The 17,240-nt window shown below is 44.3% G+C and overlaps 1 protein-coding gene across 1 annotated transcript in view; it reads right to left on the bottom strand.

Annotated features, from left to right (window-relative positions):
• The window catches only part of slc4a3 (solute carrier family 4 member 3), a gene marked incomplete at both ends in the record, with an annotated part of 476,263 nt that extends 462,278 nt beyond the window's left edge, over positions 1–13,985 (bottom strand). The window contains one exon of the mRNA XM_084311393.1: positions 13,932–13,985. Coding sequence (XP_084167519.1) covers positions 13,932–13,985 — 54 coding nt within the window. The remainder of the gene's footprint in view (positions 1–13,931) is intronic.
• Between the last annotated feature and the right edge of the window lie 3,255 nt (positions 13,986–17,240).

Raw genomic sequence — 17,240 nt, 5'->3', positions numbered from 1 at the left:
CGATAGCCATAGTAATAGTAATGTCGATATAGCTATAATATTAAAAAAGTTATAGCCCTGCAAAGAAGGTGAGCCACTCCATAGGGTTACAGCGCTGGCAGATGGTGGTAAAGATGGGCATAATGCATGGCACCCAATGTGTTAACGTGTGTTGTCGGGCCTTACAAATACATTTGATTTGATTACTGGGGTGTGCAATTGGCCTCCTGAAGGGTCGATGGCTCTGCCTGTCTGGCACGCTGCAGTACCTGCCTGAAAAGGTTTGCCGCATTATCATGGCCTGCAGTGTGCTCCATAACGTGGCCATCAGGCATGGCATCCCGCTGCTAGAACCTGAAATACCTGACGGCCCCATGCCAGACATGGAACAGCCACCTCCAAACGCTGTTGCAATGCAGGCAAGAGCTAGGATCATAGAGCAGTTTTAAGTAAGTCTACCCATGCAAGGTATTAATCGAACTTTAAAAGAACGAAACGAAAAAAAGCATTCATATTCCAGCATGGTTATTAACACTTCCTGCGCAAAAAACGTCATACAACGAGTTTCAAGTTCATGCGAATTCTGCCAGATCACGGCGTACAACGTTATTTTGATCATATTTCATATTTTCGCCATGGTATTCATATTTCCCTCACGGAGCCTTGTCTGATGCTGTGGGACTCGGCACAACTCTGCAACGCTTCAATACTGCCACCTGGTGGATGATCGGCGAGTTGCCAAACCGGAAGTGGCCGGTTGGATGTCGGTGCGTCTCCTAAATCCGTCCGGCCACTAGCATATCGTCGCGGGACTCAAGACACACACCGTGGATATGGATCGCTGCCATAACTCAATAATCGACATGATTTGGGCCTGTATTAGTATTATACAAACTGGAAATGGATCTACCCCATCAAATAACTGGGATCTTTTTGCTCCAGTGTCATCGCCCAATGGTAAGAGGAGGCTGACGTTATTTTCAGCGTGAGTGCTTATTATTATCCATACAAACGGCTCTGATCTATATATCACCCATACTACATGAAGCATTTAACGACGATCACGGAATTATAAAAGACCCGCGCATGATCAGTCATAACGTTTAGGACCATGTATAGTTGACATTTTTAATGAACGGCGGGGCTAATCGAAAGGACTGGACACGGACAAGTTAAACAGCAATCAATTAATTTACAGTTTGGTTCTGTGTTTGTTGGTGTCTGTAGATTGTTGGTGAACAACTAACTATGTCCAGTCCTTTCAATTAGCCCCACCGTTCATTGTAAACAATGATGCATGTAATTATATTAACGATAGGTTATGAATATAACCGTAGTTCTATGAATACTAGTGACGCTCAGCGTCATCTGCACACATCTCACTCCAGTGACGTGCACTGAATAAAAACTTCACAATGTACCTTTACATACCAACATCCGTCTGACCACACCCCCATCTGCTACCTACATAAGCAGGGGTGGGGCCACACACTCATCTCCTTCTCAATCATTTCACCACAAGGTAAGATCAAGGGCCGCAGTGGCGTCTAGACGCTGAGCGTCACTAGTACTCATAGAACTACTATATCGTACTATATCGTACTAGCTTCCGCTCCTATTGGAGGACGGGAGGGAGACGGATCCGACCGTGCGAAGAGGAACTCGAGCAACTCAACGCACAGGGTGAGCAGACCATGGCTTGACCCCACGACTACGCACACCCTGCATGCCACCAGGGAACGAACGGAAGGAACAAACCTTGTTACCGCCCCCAAAATCACGGGGGCAAGAGCAAACTCAACCCTGTGGCAAGGCCGTAGCAGCGGAGCGCGAAGGAAGACCCAGACCCAGAAGGGACTGGATCCCCCCGGAAAAAGGGGGCCCGGAGAGGCCAATGACGCCACAGCGTCAAGACCTCACCAGGCGGTCACTAGTGACACCGCCCCCCACATCGCCAGCGTATTCGGACAGGGCCCATCCAAGAGCAGGCCCTTCCCCCCACTAGCACGCCGCCTGGCACACTGATCCTGGCATACTCAGGCAGTCAGCATGGCTGTAACTCAAAGCACTTAAGAGGCTACACTACAGCGGGAGCAGGCAGCGCACCGGGGAGACGACCTCCAGAAGAGGCCGATACCTCAATCCAGGCAGCAGGCACTTGACCCGAGCCTGGAGCACTGCGGACGAGACAGGCGCCAAAGGGGTCAACTGAAAACAGCACCCCAGCGGAAGGGGCGTATGCTGGCATTGTTTGAGCACCATGTCAAAGCCTCCACCAAAAAATCCCTGACGCTCTAGAGGGGCCGAGGCAGAGAAGGCTGACACGATTGGCAGACGTCATGAACGTGCAGGGGCACACTCAACCGGGTAAGCCGGAAGTTGACTCCACTCCAACACACCAGGGAATCAACCACCCTCTTGGTACCACATGCGGTGGTTGTTCCTATAACCCCTCAAGAAAAAAACTCCAAAACACACCTGCGGGTATACACTGGCTATACCGCAGTACAAGTGTTTCAGTTTTCAAAAAGGGGTTATCCCAGGCCTACGGGTCGACAAAACACAACTTCGGACCGGGCCCGGCGGACCGGGATGCACACAGGGATGCCAGAGGAGGTCTATAAGACCACCCCAACAGCCACCTCTCAGCCATGCGTAAGAGAGGGGCGAAAGGAATGGAGAACCAGCCCCTTCATGACAGGGTCTCCATAACGCCCAACCCTGTGACACCCGGGCCGACCCAGCATTTTTCCCCCTGAAAAAAGCACAAGTCCCTCAGGGTACCAGAACAGAAGATCTGCGTCCCCGGCGGACAATGGGTTAACTGACCTGGACCAGCGTGACCAGAACCAGTCCCGTGCCCTAATCACGCCGACATCCCCACTCCAGGAGAGGGGGTAGGTACGCGTGTCGATCTAAAACATTATAGAGGGCGCCACCCAGACGGTCCTATTCGTACCGCGCTCAGTGGCCCACCCCAAGGGCGTGAGACCCCTCTACCTATGCTTTGATCTATTCCGTTAACATCCCCCAGATATGAACAAGAATTCATCGAGACAACCTAGTAAACTGGTGCTCGGAAGAGAAAAACTCCATCCCAGTTGCCCTATAAAAACGCTGTTTTAATAACGAGCAACCAAGGCGCACCAGCCTCATGCGTGATTCCTATCAGAAACACCCAGAGCCAGCACTATGTACACGTCGAGACCCAAAACACATCAATGGATAGTCTAACAAGACACCAGATACCGTTTCTCCAAGCCGCCTGGGGAACGACAAGAAGCAGCTTTTTTTTATTTTACATTTTTTCAGAAAAAAGAAAAAATAATACGGACATGGGTCCCATGCGACGCGGCTGAGGGAAACACCACCCCGTCAACCACACTTCATAATAATAATAATAATAATAATAATAATGGATTGGATTTATATAGCGCTCTTCTCTGACTCAGAGCGCTTCACAGAGTCCATTATTCGTTCATACACAGTCATACCGGTGGTGGTAAGCTACAATTGCAGCCAGAGCTGCCCTGAGGCAGACTCACGGAAGCGTGGCGAATAATCATCGCCTACGGCCCCTCCGACCACCACCAACATTCAAGCTGCAGAAAACGATAAAAACATACTTATACTTTAGACCATATTTTAGTATGAATATGTGAATGAAAAAGTTTAACGTTGCTACACCCTGAACAATACATATAGGACAGGGGTGGGCAACTTTGTATATGGTGAGGGCCACAAAATGTCCACAATCAATCTGGGGGGCCGCATTGTTTATCGGCAGTCCTGCCAGTAGTACCCCATCACTCAAATAGCCCATAATAGTCACAGATGTGATAAATAAGGTATATAAACAATTATAATTTGTTGTAACTTTGTTTTTATTCCATTTCAAATGCATTTAGTAATGCAATTTCAACTTTATGAATTTATAAACAGCTGAATTTAAAAGTATTGCTGTAACCCCAAATATATACAAAAATGATCAATTATCTTTGTATATCTTCTAATAAAATAAATGTATGAACTTAAAGCCCACTGCTCAACAAACACAAAGCAGCATTCCTGCTGCATTTCACTACAACAGTAAATCAAAAGTGCAATAATAAATGATTTTGTTAAATGTATAAACTTTTATCCTGCTACTAAACAAAACATTATAACACTGAAATGCATGTTATGGATATGAAGCACTCAGGAATGTTTTGTTTAGTAGCAGGATACAAGTTTATACATTTAACAAAATCATTTATTATTGCACTTTTGATTTACTGTTGTAGTGAAATGCAGCAGGAATGCTGCTTTGTGTTTGTGTTATTAGTGTTATCTGAACACTACAAAAGTAAACAAGTAAAGTGCAAGTAAAGTAAAGTGCAATACTACATGCCTCCCATTGACCCTTAATCAAACTGGCATGACATTCACCCTCGCCCCACAGTGGGTCAATAATGGTTATAATAATAATAATAATAATGGTCCCCTCTCTACACCTCTCCATCATCCCCCCCCCTCTCTACACCTCTTCATCATCTCTCCCCCCCCTCTCTACACCTCTTCATCATCTCCTTCCCCCCCTCTACACCTCTTCATCATCTCCTCCCCCCCCTGTCTTTAATGAGACACTTGTGGTCTCTCCATTTGGCGCACAATAGCAGGAATGTCAACTTCAATGTTTGTGCATGCAATCTGTATCAGATGAAATAATGTTTCATCCGACAGCCTGTTTCTCTCCTTTGACTTGATGTGCTTCATGTTTGAGAAATTGCTCTCACGTATGTATGTGCTCCCAAACATACTGGCCATAGAGAGGGCAAAGTCCCTGAGGAGTGGGAAGCGGGGCTCAGGTAGCAGTTTCCAAAACGAAATTCCCCTCTCATTTCTCTTTGCTTGAAAAAAAGGATCTGACTGTAGCTCGCACAGTTCAAGCTGCAACAGTGGGGGCTGCTCTGACACCGTAGCGGTGAGGGGGCCGGCAAACAGCGCTATCCGTGACTGCATGCCGTTGAAATCTTCAAACCGATCATTGAATTGCATTTGCAGTGTTTCAATGTTGCTCCTGTACTTTCCGACGGCTCAGCCATCGGATTTCTGTGTGTAGCTGCAAGTCGCCATAATCAGTGTCCATCTCTTCCAAAAAGGAGACAAACTTTCTATGGTTTAGTGACCTGTTGCCTCCACGAATTAGATTGGTAACCTTGGTAACCAAATCCATAACATGGCTGTATTCAAGCTTCTTGGCACAGAGAGCCTCCTATATCAGATAAAAAAAAATAAAAACGATTTAACGACTCTCGCATATAATTTGACTACACTCGACTCGCATTGGTCATTATAGTGACGCACAATAGATGGAAATTATGTTAGCGAACTTACCTGATGTATAATGCAGTGCAGCATTGGACACTCAACGCCACTCTGCCTTAGAAGCCCGGCGAATCCATCGGTAACAACAGCCGACAGTTTATCAAAACCCCCATATTGCTGCACGGCACTTTCAACAGCGTTGAATATGTGCACACTAGGGCTGACCCCTATTAGTCAAATAGTCGACTAATCGATCGAAAGGAGTCATAGTTGACTGCCAACTCTTCTTAGTCGAATACAATAAAAAAAAATAAAAAAATAAAAAAAATAAAAAAATATTATAATTTTTTATTTTTATTTATTTTTTTAATATTGGCCTGGGGCCGCATGGAACGTCGGTGAGGGCCGCATGCGGCCCGCGGGCCGCCAGTTGCCCCTCCCTGATATAGGACATTGAATGGGCCATAATAATGGCAATTTAGCAATAGAATTTAAAAAGTTATAGCCCTGCAAAGAAGGGGAACTTCTCCATAGACAAATAGAGCTGGCGAGGGATGGTAAATTATGAATTTAACCCATGGCGATTAAATTGTTAAGTTAACATTGGAGTGGATTTGGGCATTCAAGGGGGTAAAAAGGAAAACACGGACTGGCTCTCAAAGTGTTAAGGCAATATGCACTTTAAACTGGAACAGTGAGCTATTTATTTGAAGTACTGTAGCATTTTTTATTTTTTATTGTTTGTGTACAACTTTTATTGTGGGGATTGTATTGCATGTATTCTTGTGTTTTTATATTGTATATTTTTATAATGTATGTACTGTATGTGCTGGCACCAAGACAAATCCCAAATCAACCATGTGTTGAAATGGCAATAAAGTGTTCTATTCTATTCTATTCTATTCTATTCTATTCTTCAATGCATGAAAGTGGCAAAAACCCACATAGCAGCAGCAAGGGATGTCACTGTAGTTGTGCTCGATGGCGCAGAAATGGTCAGGCCAATTACTGCAAAAACATTCCAGGACTATGTAAACACCAATATTGCTGGGTTTGTCGCAAATGAGTCCTGAATCTGTCAAGCGATTGGATATCGTGTTCGATACCTACCCAGAGGAGAACCTCAAAGCACAAACTCACCATCGCTGGAACAGTGTCAAGAACTAAGGTACAGTAGGAGATGGCAGATCTCCTATTCCAAAGCATAACTGGAACAGCAACTTCCTGAAGAATGAAGAGAACAGAACTATTTGGACTTATCAGCGATGAGCTCACCAAGCAGGACATGTAGGGTAAACTACTTATTTCTACCAAGAAGGATGTTGTACTCTCCAACAGACCTGAATATGACACATCTGCGGTTCAGCCTTGTAACCATCCTGAAGTAGACACTAGAATGATTCTGCACCTGGCACAGGCTGGGGCAAATGGCCATGAAAAGGCATTTGTCCGTACGGTCGACAGTGATGTTGTTATCCTTGCAATCCGCTTCTTCGTTCAAGTTTCAAGTTTGTTTATTATTTGGCGGCTGGGTGGCGCAGCGGACATTGCGCTCGTCACCAACGCAAGAGACACTGGGTTCGAATCTGGCTGTCGGCGTTGCCTCCGGCTTGGGCCAGCCGTCATACTAACTCAATTGGCAGAGTTAGTGGGTGGAAGTCGATGGGTGGTAATCTGGACGTTGTGGACAGCGACTCCTACAGGTCGGTTGGGGACGCCTGCACAGCAGAGACAGGAAATGGCGGGGGTAGTGTGAGCCTCCCACACATTACACCTCGCCAATGAGAGTCCACGCTGGCAGGTGAAAAGATGTGACAGGCTGCCTCCTCGTGTATCGGAGGGGACACGTGATGCAAGTCTTCTATCCTCCCTACGACCGGCCAGTGGGGGGCATATGCGAGCAACGTTCAAGACAGGGGAGGGGAGAATTGGCACAGCGAAATTGGGATGGGAGAAAAAAATAGAAAAAGAGGAGAAACAGTGGATAAAAAAAAAGTTTGTTTATTATTTGTCATAATACAGAATACGTTATGATAAAATGCTTGTTTCTGTATGAGCTAGGGTGACCAGGTGTCCCCCTTTTGGTTGTACTGTCCCACCATTTGACCAAATGTCCCGCGTCCCTCATATTGAGAGGATGTCCCTCTTTTCGAAGCCAAAAAAAACATGCGTCTAAAAGCCCCTCCCTACAGACAGTAAACGTAGCAACCCGCCTCTTGTCCACACACATTGCTCTGATTGGTTATAGTACTTTAGCGTGCTGCTTGCCTGCTTGTGATGTGACTGAGACTGAGTCGTGACGCTACCTCATATCGCAAATCTGATTGGTCAAAAAAAACACAACAACATTACAAGCGAACTAGTTCAAGATGGAAAGCAGTAAAAAGAAACAGACCTGCAGTTACAACCAAGACTGGCAAACGACACATGACTGGGTGAGGCAGATGGCAGGCAATCCGCAGCAGGCTTTCTGTGTTTTGTGTCATAGTTCGTTTTCAATTGCGCATGGAGGACAATACAACTTGAAGCGCCACAGTGGACGTGAGTCTCACTTGAAAGTGGCTCACCAAAAAGAAACATCCAGATCTATGGATACGTTTCTTTTTAAACCAAACAATGATAGCCAGACGGACAAGGTCACTGCAGCTGAGATAACAAGTGTCTATCACACAGTACAACACTCCCATTCATACAGGTCAGCCGACTGTGGTAACCTTTAACCTTTGATTTAAATCTATTCGGTGAAGACCATGGCAGTTATTCTAATATAGAAACACAATTTATTTGTATTATTATTTTTGTATTATACTACACTGTTTTCCCTTGTTCTGTGTTAACAGGGAATATCAAACACAAGACATTCCTGTCAAGTGATGACGTTTGAATATTTAAAACAGATGTTAGGTGGTATTTAATTTGTATTTATTTTGATTTAACCTTTAACATTTGATTTAAATCTATTCAGTGAAGACCATGGCAGTTATTCTAATAAAAAAATTTACATTATCTATCTGTCCCACTTTGTCCCACCAAAATCGTACTGTTGTCCCACTTTGTCCCACCAAAATCTTACTGTTGTCCCACTTTTGGACTTTTTGCATCTGGTCACCCTAGTATGAGCCCCTGAGAGTGTGCTACATACAGTAAAAAAAAGTAAGTAAAAAAAAAGGTTATTAAGAAGTAAGTAAAGGAATGTTCAGTCAATATACATATATACAATACAGAGTAAAATGAGTAACAGTTAGGTACAATGCAGAAATGAGATGAGGTACAAAACTTAGGGTAAGGTGCAAATGAGTTATGAATGAAGTGCAAATCTCTTTAATAATAGATAAATATAAAGTGTCTAAAGTGAGTGGTAAGGTGAGTGTTTGTTTAAAGTGAGTGTGTACATGTGGATGTGTGTGCAGTGAGTGTAGATCAGGGGTCGGCAACGCTAGGCACGCGTGCCCGCATTGGCACGCGAGAGCATTTTCATTGGCACAGGGGGCAGCATTAAAAAAAAAAAAAAAAAAATATATATATATATATATATATATATATATATATATATATGTTTTACTTTGCTTTGAAATATTATAGTGAAATATTTTGCACTGTTGTCGCATTTATCTTTTTGAAATCCTCTCACAGGTTCTTTTTTGTAAGTTGACTGTTTTGCACACCCCTATGACAGCTATACAGCTGTTCCCATGGTGCTCAGCTGTCAGCAGTCAGCTGGCCTCCTGCACCCGCGAGCAGTTCCCAGGTAATCACAGTGCCGCGGTTGCATTCTGTATGTGCCGTCTTTCATGATGGCAACCCCCGCTAAGAAAGTTAAAGCAAAGGAAATTCGGGCATTCCAGCCCTCATGGACAGACGACTACGGGTTTGTGTGTCAGAAGGACTGTGCTGTGTGTACTTTATGTTTAGAAAATGTAGTTCGCCGAACGTCAGGTGTGAAACGCCATTTTGAGACGAAGCATCAAAAAAGTTTCAAAGATCAGGCGGATAAGGCAGAATCGATTAAACGTGCCGTGGCCAGGTATGCAAAGCAAGCCAGCACCCTCAAAGTGTTCACGACTGCTAAAAAACACGCAACTGAAGCAAGCTATCGCATTGCTCATTGCATTGCGAAATGTGGAAAGCCATTCACTGATGGCGAGTATATCAAGGAGGCTTTTCTCTGTAGCTCAGATGTTTTGTTTGAAGGCTTGCCAAACAAAGAGACAATCAAATCAAGGATAAAAGATATCCCCATGTCAGCTCAAAGTGTCGAGCGACGCATCAACGAAATGTCAGAAAATATCAGAGAACAGCAAACAGCTGGATTAAAAGATGCTCCGGTGTGCAGCTTAAAGTGACCAACTACAGCCCCCAGATAACGGAGCTGAGTAAAGCAAAACAGAGCCAGGGATCTCACTGACAGCGACAGGTAGGCAGCTGTTTATTTTCCTACACATGGGGCTGCATGTTAACTTGAACGTCTCTCTCTCCTCTCTCTCTCTCTCTCTCTCTCTGGCCTTGCTCCAGTGGAGGGATTGGAGGAGGAGGGTGTGCTTTGTGTGTGTGTGCCATCATGTTAACGTTAGCCTCAGTTAAACCTGCTTGAGACCCTTTATTATTTCAATTGAGCTGGAAATACATTGATACATCATTCAGTAAAATGTTCAGAGCCTTATAACAAAAACATTATTACGGTCACCATTGTGACAAGTGGGATTAATCAACAAATTGTATTCTTAATTTTTCTATTTCATTTTAACATTGCACATGTTAAAAAGGAGAGGGCAACGCCATTTCTTTTTACTCAAAATGTGAGTATTACCAAGTCAACTTGTGTTCTTAAAACAATGCCAATAAACATAGTTTTATTAGGTTGAAATAATGTGGTTGTGTACTTATTTTTCTGTTAACTTATTATGGATTGAAAACTGAAAACCTTAATGCACGGTAACTGAACTCAATCTTTTTAAGTTCTGGTAACTTATTGGTTTTTCTTTACAGTGTAGTCTTGCAATCAATCGAAACTTCTTTACACGTTATACCTCACATTCACCCATTCATTCACACATTGTGGTGTTCTCCATTAGGCCTGTAGGTGGAGCTACGACACAGCATTGATTGATTGATTGATTGAAAACTTTATTAACAGATTGCAGAATGGGTACAGTACAGTACAGCTCAATACATACAATTGTTAAGGGGATGCAGACCAGAGAAAGACTTTCATCTTGTTTAACGTACAGTACACGTACAGTACACACACCGATGGTGGAGGCAGCCCACGTGGCATTTTGGATGTGTCCAAAAATGAATGGGCGAATGTGAGTGAAATGGTCGCACTGTATGCAGCTGTTTGTCTGCATTGCATTCCCCCCCCCCCCCAACTCAGATTTAGAGTTGATACAACCATCATAATAATATTGTTAATAATAACAATAACAAAAATGATGTAATAATATAAAAATTATCATAAAAAATACCTGATTATGAGAAAAAAAATTACGATGCATGGAATATTGTTGATATGGCACACTAGTTACAACTATATTTCAAACGGGCACTTCATGTCAAAAAGGTTGCTGACCCCTGGTGTAGATGATGGGTTGTTAGTTACATAGTGTCATTGTCATTGAGGGATAGAAGCTCCTTCTGAGTCTCTCTGTACTGGCCATGAGACTCCGGTAGCGCTTGCCTGACCGCAGCAGTTCAAAAAGGCAGTTGTTTTGGTGACTAGAGTCTTTGATTATTCTCTTAGCCTTGGCCCTGCAACGCTTGTTATAAATGTCCTGGAGAGTGGGAAGCCCACCTCCAATTGTGCGTTCGGCTGAACGGGCCACTCTCTGTAGTCTTCTGCGGTCGTGTGCGGTGCTATTCCAAAACCAGGAGGTGATGTTACCAATCAGGATGCTCTCTATTAGAAGTTAAGTAGAAGTTCTTAAGGATCTTCTGACTCACTTTGAACTTCCATAGGCGCCTAAGGAAGTAGAGGTGTTGCCGTGCCGTCTTCACCACACTGTCAATGTGTGTGGTCCATGTCAAGTCCTCGGATATGTGGACTCCGAGGTACTTAAAACTGTTCACACTAGGCCTCACAGAGCTCTGTATTGGCTTTGCATGTGGAAAGAACTACTGGGACATTCCTATTCACGAGATCTGCAATGCTCTTGGTCCCCAGAAGTCACTGGCCTTACCTCTCTTCCACACGCTAACAGGATGCGATACAACATCAGCCTTCCTGGGCTATGGGAAAAAAAGTGCATAGGCAGTTTGGGAGGCAACACCGGATCTGACAGAAACCCTGGTCGCCCTCACCTTGGAGAATATAACAGATCAACGCAGATGTCCATGTCCAAAGACTGGAGCATATGGTCATCATCATGTACAGCAAGAGCTGTGGCTCCAGCCGAGTAGATGAAGCCAGACATCATCTTTTCTCTAATGGTACCAGGTCCCTCCAGAACCTGCCTCCCACCCAAGCTGCGCTGATTCAGCATGTCAAAAGGGCACTTCTGCAGGCCAGCTTTTACTGGAACCAGGTTCAGTACATGGGGCTGGTACTGGGACTCCATGACCAAGACTTGGGAACCTTACTGGACTCATCTTGCAGATGCCAGTAACGCCTGCACTATTCTCCTCCACTGTGGCTGCAAAAAGTCATGTAGAGAGCACTACAAATGCTTTAAAACTGGAGTCCATTGCACCTCAATATGTGGCTGTAAGGGCGCCTGTACCAACAATGAGGGTCGAGACTACAATGAGACGACAATTAGTAATATGGTTTGTGTGATTATGATATATGAAAATTGTCACCTACAGCTTCTATACACAATCACTCACCCTGGTAAATAAAAAGGACTGAGCACATCCATCGCCATAAACATATATCTATAGACTGAGCACCTTGATGTGGCATGTGGATTGTCATTTTGGGCTAATGTGGGGTATGATTCTGTATGTGTATTGTGCGGTATTTATTGTTGTTCTGTCATGTTTTCGCCTTTGTTGTTGTTGTTACAGTACGCCTGGCAACCAATTGTTGTTTAGGTTTATTTGACAATATAAATATTGCCAGGCAATCAAGTGTCTGATTCTGATATAATTATATGTTATATTGTGGTGACTCACTTATCACGCACAATGGTGCAGACATTCACTGGACTTTAGGAGCGGAGTGAGGGCTCCTTTAACACATTGTGCGCCAAAAACGAGTATACTCGTTATTGCCCGCCATGCATTGTGCGCCAGAAACGAGTTAACTAGTTATTGGGATCAATATTAACATTTTTCACCATGGCATTCATAATTCATCCAGCCTCCCTCCGTTGCTGCAGCTGGACCCTGTTCTGATATTGCAACGCCTCAATACTGCCGCCTGGTGGATGTCGGGCGAGTTACAGTCCAAGGCGAACGGTAAGAGGAATCTAACGTTATTTTCAGCCCGATTGTTTATTCATTTCACGGCAATCCATCTGATCAACGTATCAACCCATAGTAAAAAAAAGAATACGCTACTGACGATCAAGGAATTATAAACGACCCCCCCCCCCTTTCCTTCACGCATGATGAAGCATTATGTATACCGATCATATACATTTGAATTTTTTAATATAGCCTGTATAGGAAAGAAACGTCAATCGATAATCTATCATATGCGTCAGGGCCTATAACTCGCGTTTTAGGAATTACTGCAGAAAACCTTAAAACCATCCATATATTCACGACGGTATTAACACGACAATGTATGAATGAAATATAACGTTCCCACATCCGGAACGATAGATACCCGATGTTGAATGGGCCATAGTAATGTCGATATAGCTATAATATTTAAAAAGTTATAGCCCTGCAAAGAAGGTAAACATCTCCATAGGGTTACAGCACTGGCAGACTGGGCCCAAGGATGGGTACAATGCATGGCGGACAATGTGTTAAGACTTGGGATTCTGGGAACAGGGAGGTGTATTGTGTAACTTACATATGTCAGCTGTCAGCTGTCAGCTGGCTGCTGTCACTAGTATCAGGAGTAACGTTAACGTCTCTGCACTCTGTTGGATGTATATGAATTATGTTGGGAAAGTAAAAGGAAAGACTCGACTACCGTCTCCCGTTTCATCCTTTCTTGCACTCCCACTGTATATAATTTCACTTTTATAGACAGAAAAAAACAAAAGTTCTGGTAAAACTCACTTTCGGGTAGTCACCATCTTGGAAATATGCAAATTAGGGGTCCAGACACACCAATTGTAAAGATAAGCATTCCAATGTGTTTCTAATAGTCAAAAAAACATAAAATAGACACCAAGTTTGTATTTCTAGTTAATTTGGTTCAAAAGTTATAGCCAAGAAATTTTTCGGACAGCGGCCATAGTTTCATTTGGCCACCAGGGTGGCCCCGGGGGTCACCGGCTTGCGCGCCCTGGCTAAATCAATTGAGCATACTCTGGGCTACATCTGGGCCAAATTTTGTGCTTTTGCACAAATTTGCACGCAAATATCCCTAAGGCCCCCAACTATTAGTGGATTTGGCCATAACCCCTTCCCCATACAGTGTAAAATGGTGATCGGGAGCTTAATTTATTGATCCATCTCATTTTACGAGAACAAGATATTTTGAACATAAATCTTGCATCCTACATCTTCAGTTGTCAAATACTTCTTACCTGGTGCAGGTTGAGCAACACGTCTGTCTCAAGGGCATGGCCTCCAGTAGCCATGTAGCCAGGGGTTAGAGGGGGCTAGGCGTAGCAGCAGGAGGGGCCTGGAGCTAGCCGTGGTTGAGGACCTTTAGGGACAGGGCTGGGTGTGGGTAGAAGGAAGTGTTTAGTGGAGGGGGAGGGGCAAGGTGTGGTTGGGGCTTAGGGGGTTTGGGTTAATAAGGCAGGGGAAAGGGTTGAGGGAGGGAGGTGTGAAGGGGGATGAAGCAGCCGGAATTAGGGAGGACGGGGATCAGCCCTTCTCTTTCACGGTTGGGGTTACAGGAAGCCTTTGGAGTAGCATAACCTATGAGAAAGAGGAGAGGCTAGGTTATAGGGCTGCACGATTATTGGTATAATGTGAATCACGATTTTTCTCCCTAAGAATTGAGATCACAATTCTCTCACACGATTCTTATTCTTTCAATAAAAACATGTATTGCACTCTCTTAAATACAACATAACATATATCAAAGTGCTTGACTTAAACTTAAACATAACATATTGTATATCAAAGTGCTTGACTTAAACTTAAAAGTATCTTGTACACAAAATAACTCAAGTCTCTTTTCCTCTCTTACGCCCGTGCGCGTGCGTCAGCTCAGGGCTCCGTCAAATTACCACTTTCAGTTCAGAATGTTATTAAGTGGACGGCCATTTTGGATAATAACGCTGTATTTTTACCGGTACACAAATTACAAAAATGTTTCGACAAAATAATGTTATAATGCAACTGATCTCCATTTTGATGCAAATGCAAATCTATCTGAATCGTCGTCATTTAGAAATGAGATTGCATATGTCTATGAATCAAGATTGTGATTTATTTTTAGATTAATCGTGCAGCCCTACTAGGTTAGACACCAGGCCCGGACTGGTCATCGGGAGCACCAGGAGTTTTCCCAGTGACCTGACCTGCACAGATTTAAAAAAATATATATTAGTTGCGGCAGCGCGATAGTTAGATATTATAACCTAGGTGGGTGAGGAACAACCAGGAGATCACTGTCTGCGACAGAGTTGGAGAACTATCTCTCTCTCCCTCTCGCTCACACACTAACCTCGTTCCCAGTTTTATCTCCTCCGTGAGATAACGACTGGTAAAGCACTATGGCCGAAAGTGTGTATGGGGTATAATTTCCGGTGTATGTACTTCCCCTGGAAGCTGCCTCTGAACGGACCAAACTTTTCCCGAATCCTGTCGGCAAACAAGCTAGAACGTCCCGGTCATGTAGTAAATTATTCAGGCAAAGCCGTTGCAGTGGCTTAAACGAGGAAATATTGTGCACTTCACACGTTTCTATAATTGTTTTGTCGAAACCGGAAAGCCTGTAGCCGGTACTTCCTGTACTTCCGTTTTCACACTTTAGGAGGCATAGCTTTACCAGCCTACTCACACACACAAATGGAGCCGCCGCATGTGATTGGTGGAGGCGGGACCAGGCCATATAACCAGTGATGGGAGTAACGGCGTTATAAAGAACGGCGTTACTAACGGCGTTAGTTTTTTCAGTAACGAGTAATCTAACGGATTACTCTTCCAATCTTAATAACGCCGTTACCGTTACTGCAAAAAAATGCGGCGCGTTACTATGAATGAACCTGTTTCTTTCATCAGACAGATCTCTGCGCTGAGAGGCATTCTGTCCTTCCTTGTTTAGTGGGCAGTGCGTGAGACAAGCACAAACATGCTGACGATTGGCTTAGGTTGAGTAAAATGTCATGGTAAGCCAATCAGAGGTCTCTTGCTCACCTCTTGCTCAGGCCCCTCCTTGATTCCAAAATGGCGGCATCCACATTGTCTGTGCTGAATGTTTGTTAGTGTTTCATATTTTTTTGTTGGTTTTTAGTACTTTTAAACACCCATTTTTAAAACCTTTTTACCTTTAGTAAGTAGTAGTCATCATTTGATCTTTTCCATTCACTGAATTTGTGGACTTTTTGAGCTTTTACTTGCTCTGTGGACTGTGGCCTGTAGCTGAGTTCCCACCAGCCCTGCACCAGCTACCAGCTACCACCACCAGGCCAGCATCAGGCTACCAGCTACCACCACCAGGCCAGCCCCAGGCTACCAGCCACCAGCCATCACCACCAGGCCAGCCCCAGGCTATTAGCTCTACCTGGGCCTCCAGCCTGCTCTGCCTGGGCCTCCAGCCTGCTCTACTTGAGCCTACAGCCTGTTTCACCTAGGCCTCCAGTCTGCTCTACCTGAGTCTACAGCCTGTTTCACCTAGGCCTCCAGCCTGCTCTACCTGAGCCTACAGCTCCACTGGGCGCTGAAGTCTGTCGACATCTGAGTGAGTGACACTCCTAGCTATCTCGCTCAGTTGCTGAGGTCTATCAACATCTGGGTGAGTGACATTTCTTTACTCTACCGGACCAACCATGGCTAAAGCCTGTCTTTTCATTGCACTTTTCATTGCGCTCTCCCCTCTTGCGCGTGAACACTGTGCAACATTCTCCCCACTTGTGCGCAGTGGCGTCGCGTGGGTAAAATAACAGGGGAAGCCAAAAAAAAATTAAAAAAAAAAAATTATTAAATATTTGTATTAATAGTTTTTTTTTTTTTTTTTTTTTTTTTAAGTCAAGCAGTCACCATGTACACTACAGTATGGCTCGGCGGCCAGTCAAACTTTCTTTTTATTTATTTAACAGATTGCAGAATGGGTACAATACAGTACGGCTCAATACACACAATTGTATAAGGGGATGCAGACCAGAGAAAGACGTTTGTCTTGTTTACATCAGGGTCATTATTAATACTGCTGGAGCATTGGTTAATTTTTGGTCCGATCTTTCCTTGCGCGATTTTGCGCGCCGCGTGGGAGCAAATTCGAGACATATTCGGTTGCAAAAAGGTGTCCCACGGTCTCCTCTATGGCCGTGAATATTTTCACGCGGATCGGAATCACGGCGCGCCCGTAGGACACTTTTCCATTTCGGCGAGTTTATTCCACGCTTTCTGTTTTCCTTTTCTAAGCATTTTAGGGGCTACATGTGAATCAGTAAAAGTTGCGGGACGCCCAGATGTTTCCACGATAGAAAGCTCGCGTGGATCCCATAATAGGCTCACTTAATACAGCGTTTTTAAAATCACACAACATTTTCAGGGTCGCGAGCCGACCTTTTCCCCTCGTTTTCGATGATGGAAGTGATTTAGGAAAAGCTTCGGCACGCCGAGAGGTCCCCGTGGATTTAATCTCGCGAGGATCGGGGCAATATTCGGCCCGTGGGAACAGTTACGGGTTAATACAATGTTCAGAGTGCAGAGGGGAA

Source organism: Notolepis coatsorum, assembly GCF_963971535.1.
Source record: "Notolepis coatsorum genome assembly, chromosome: 3".
In the NCBI taxonomy this organism is placed as follows: domain Eukaryota; kingdom Metazoa; phylum Chordata; class Actinopteri; order Aulopiformes; family Paralepididae; genus Notolepis; species Notolepis coatsorum.
Note: the sequence above shows the minus strand (reverse complement) of the source record. Positions and strands in the feature narration are given on the sequence as shown.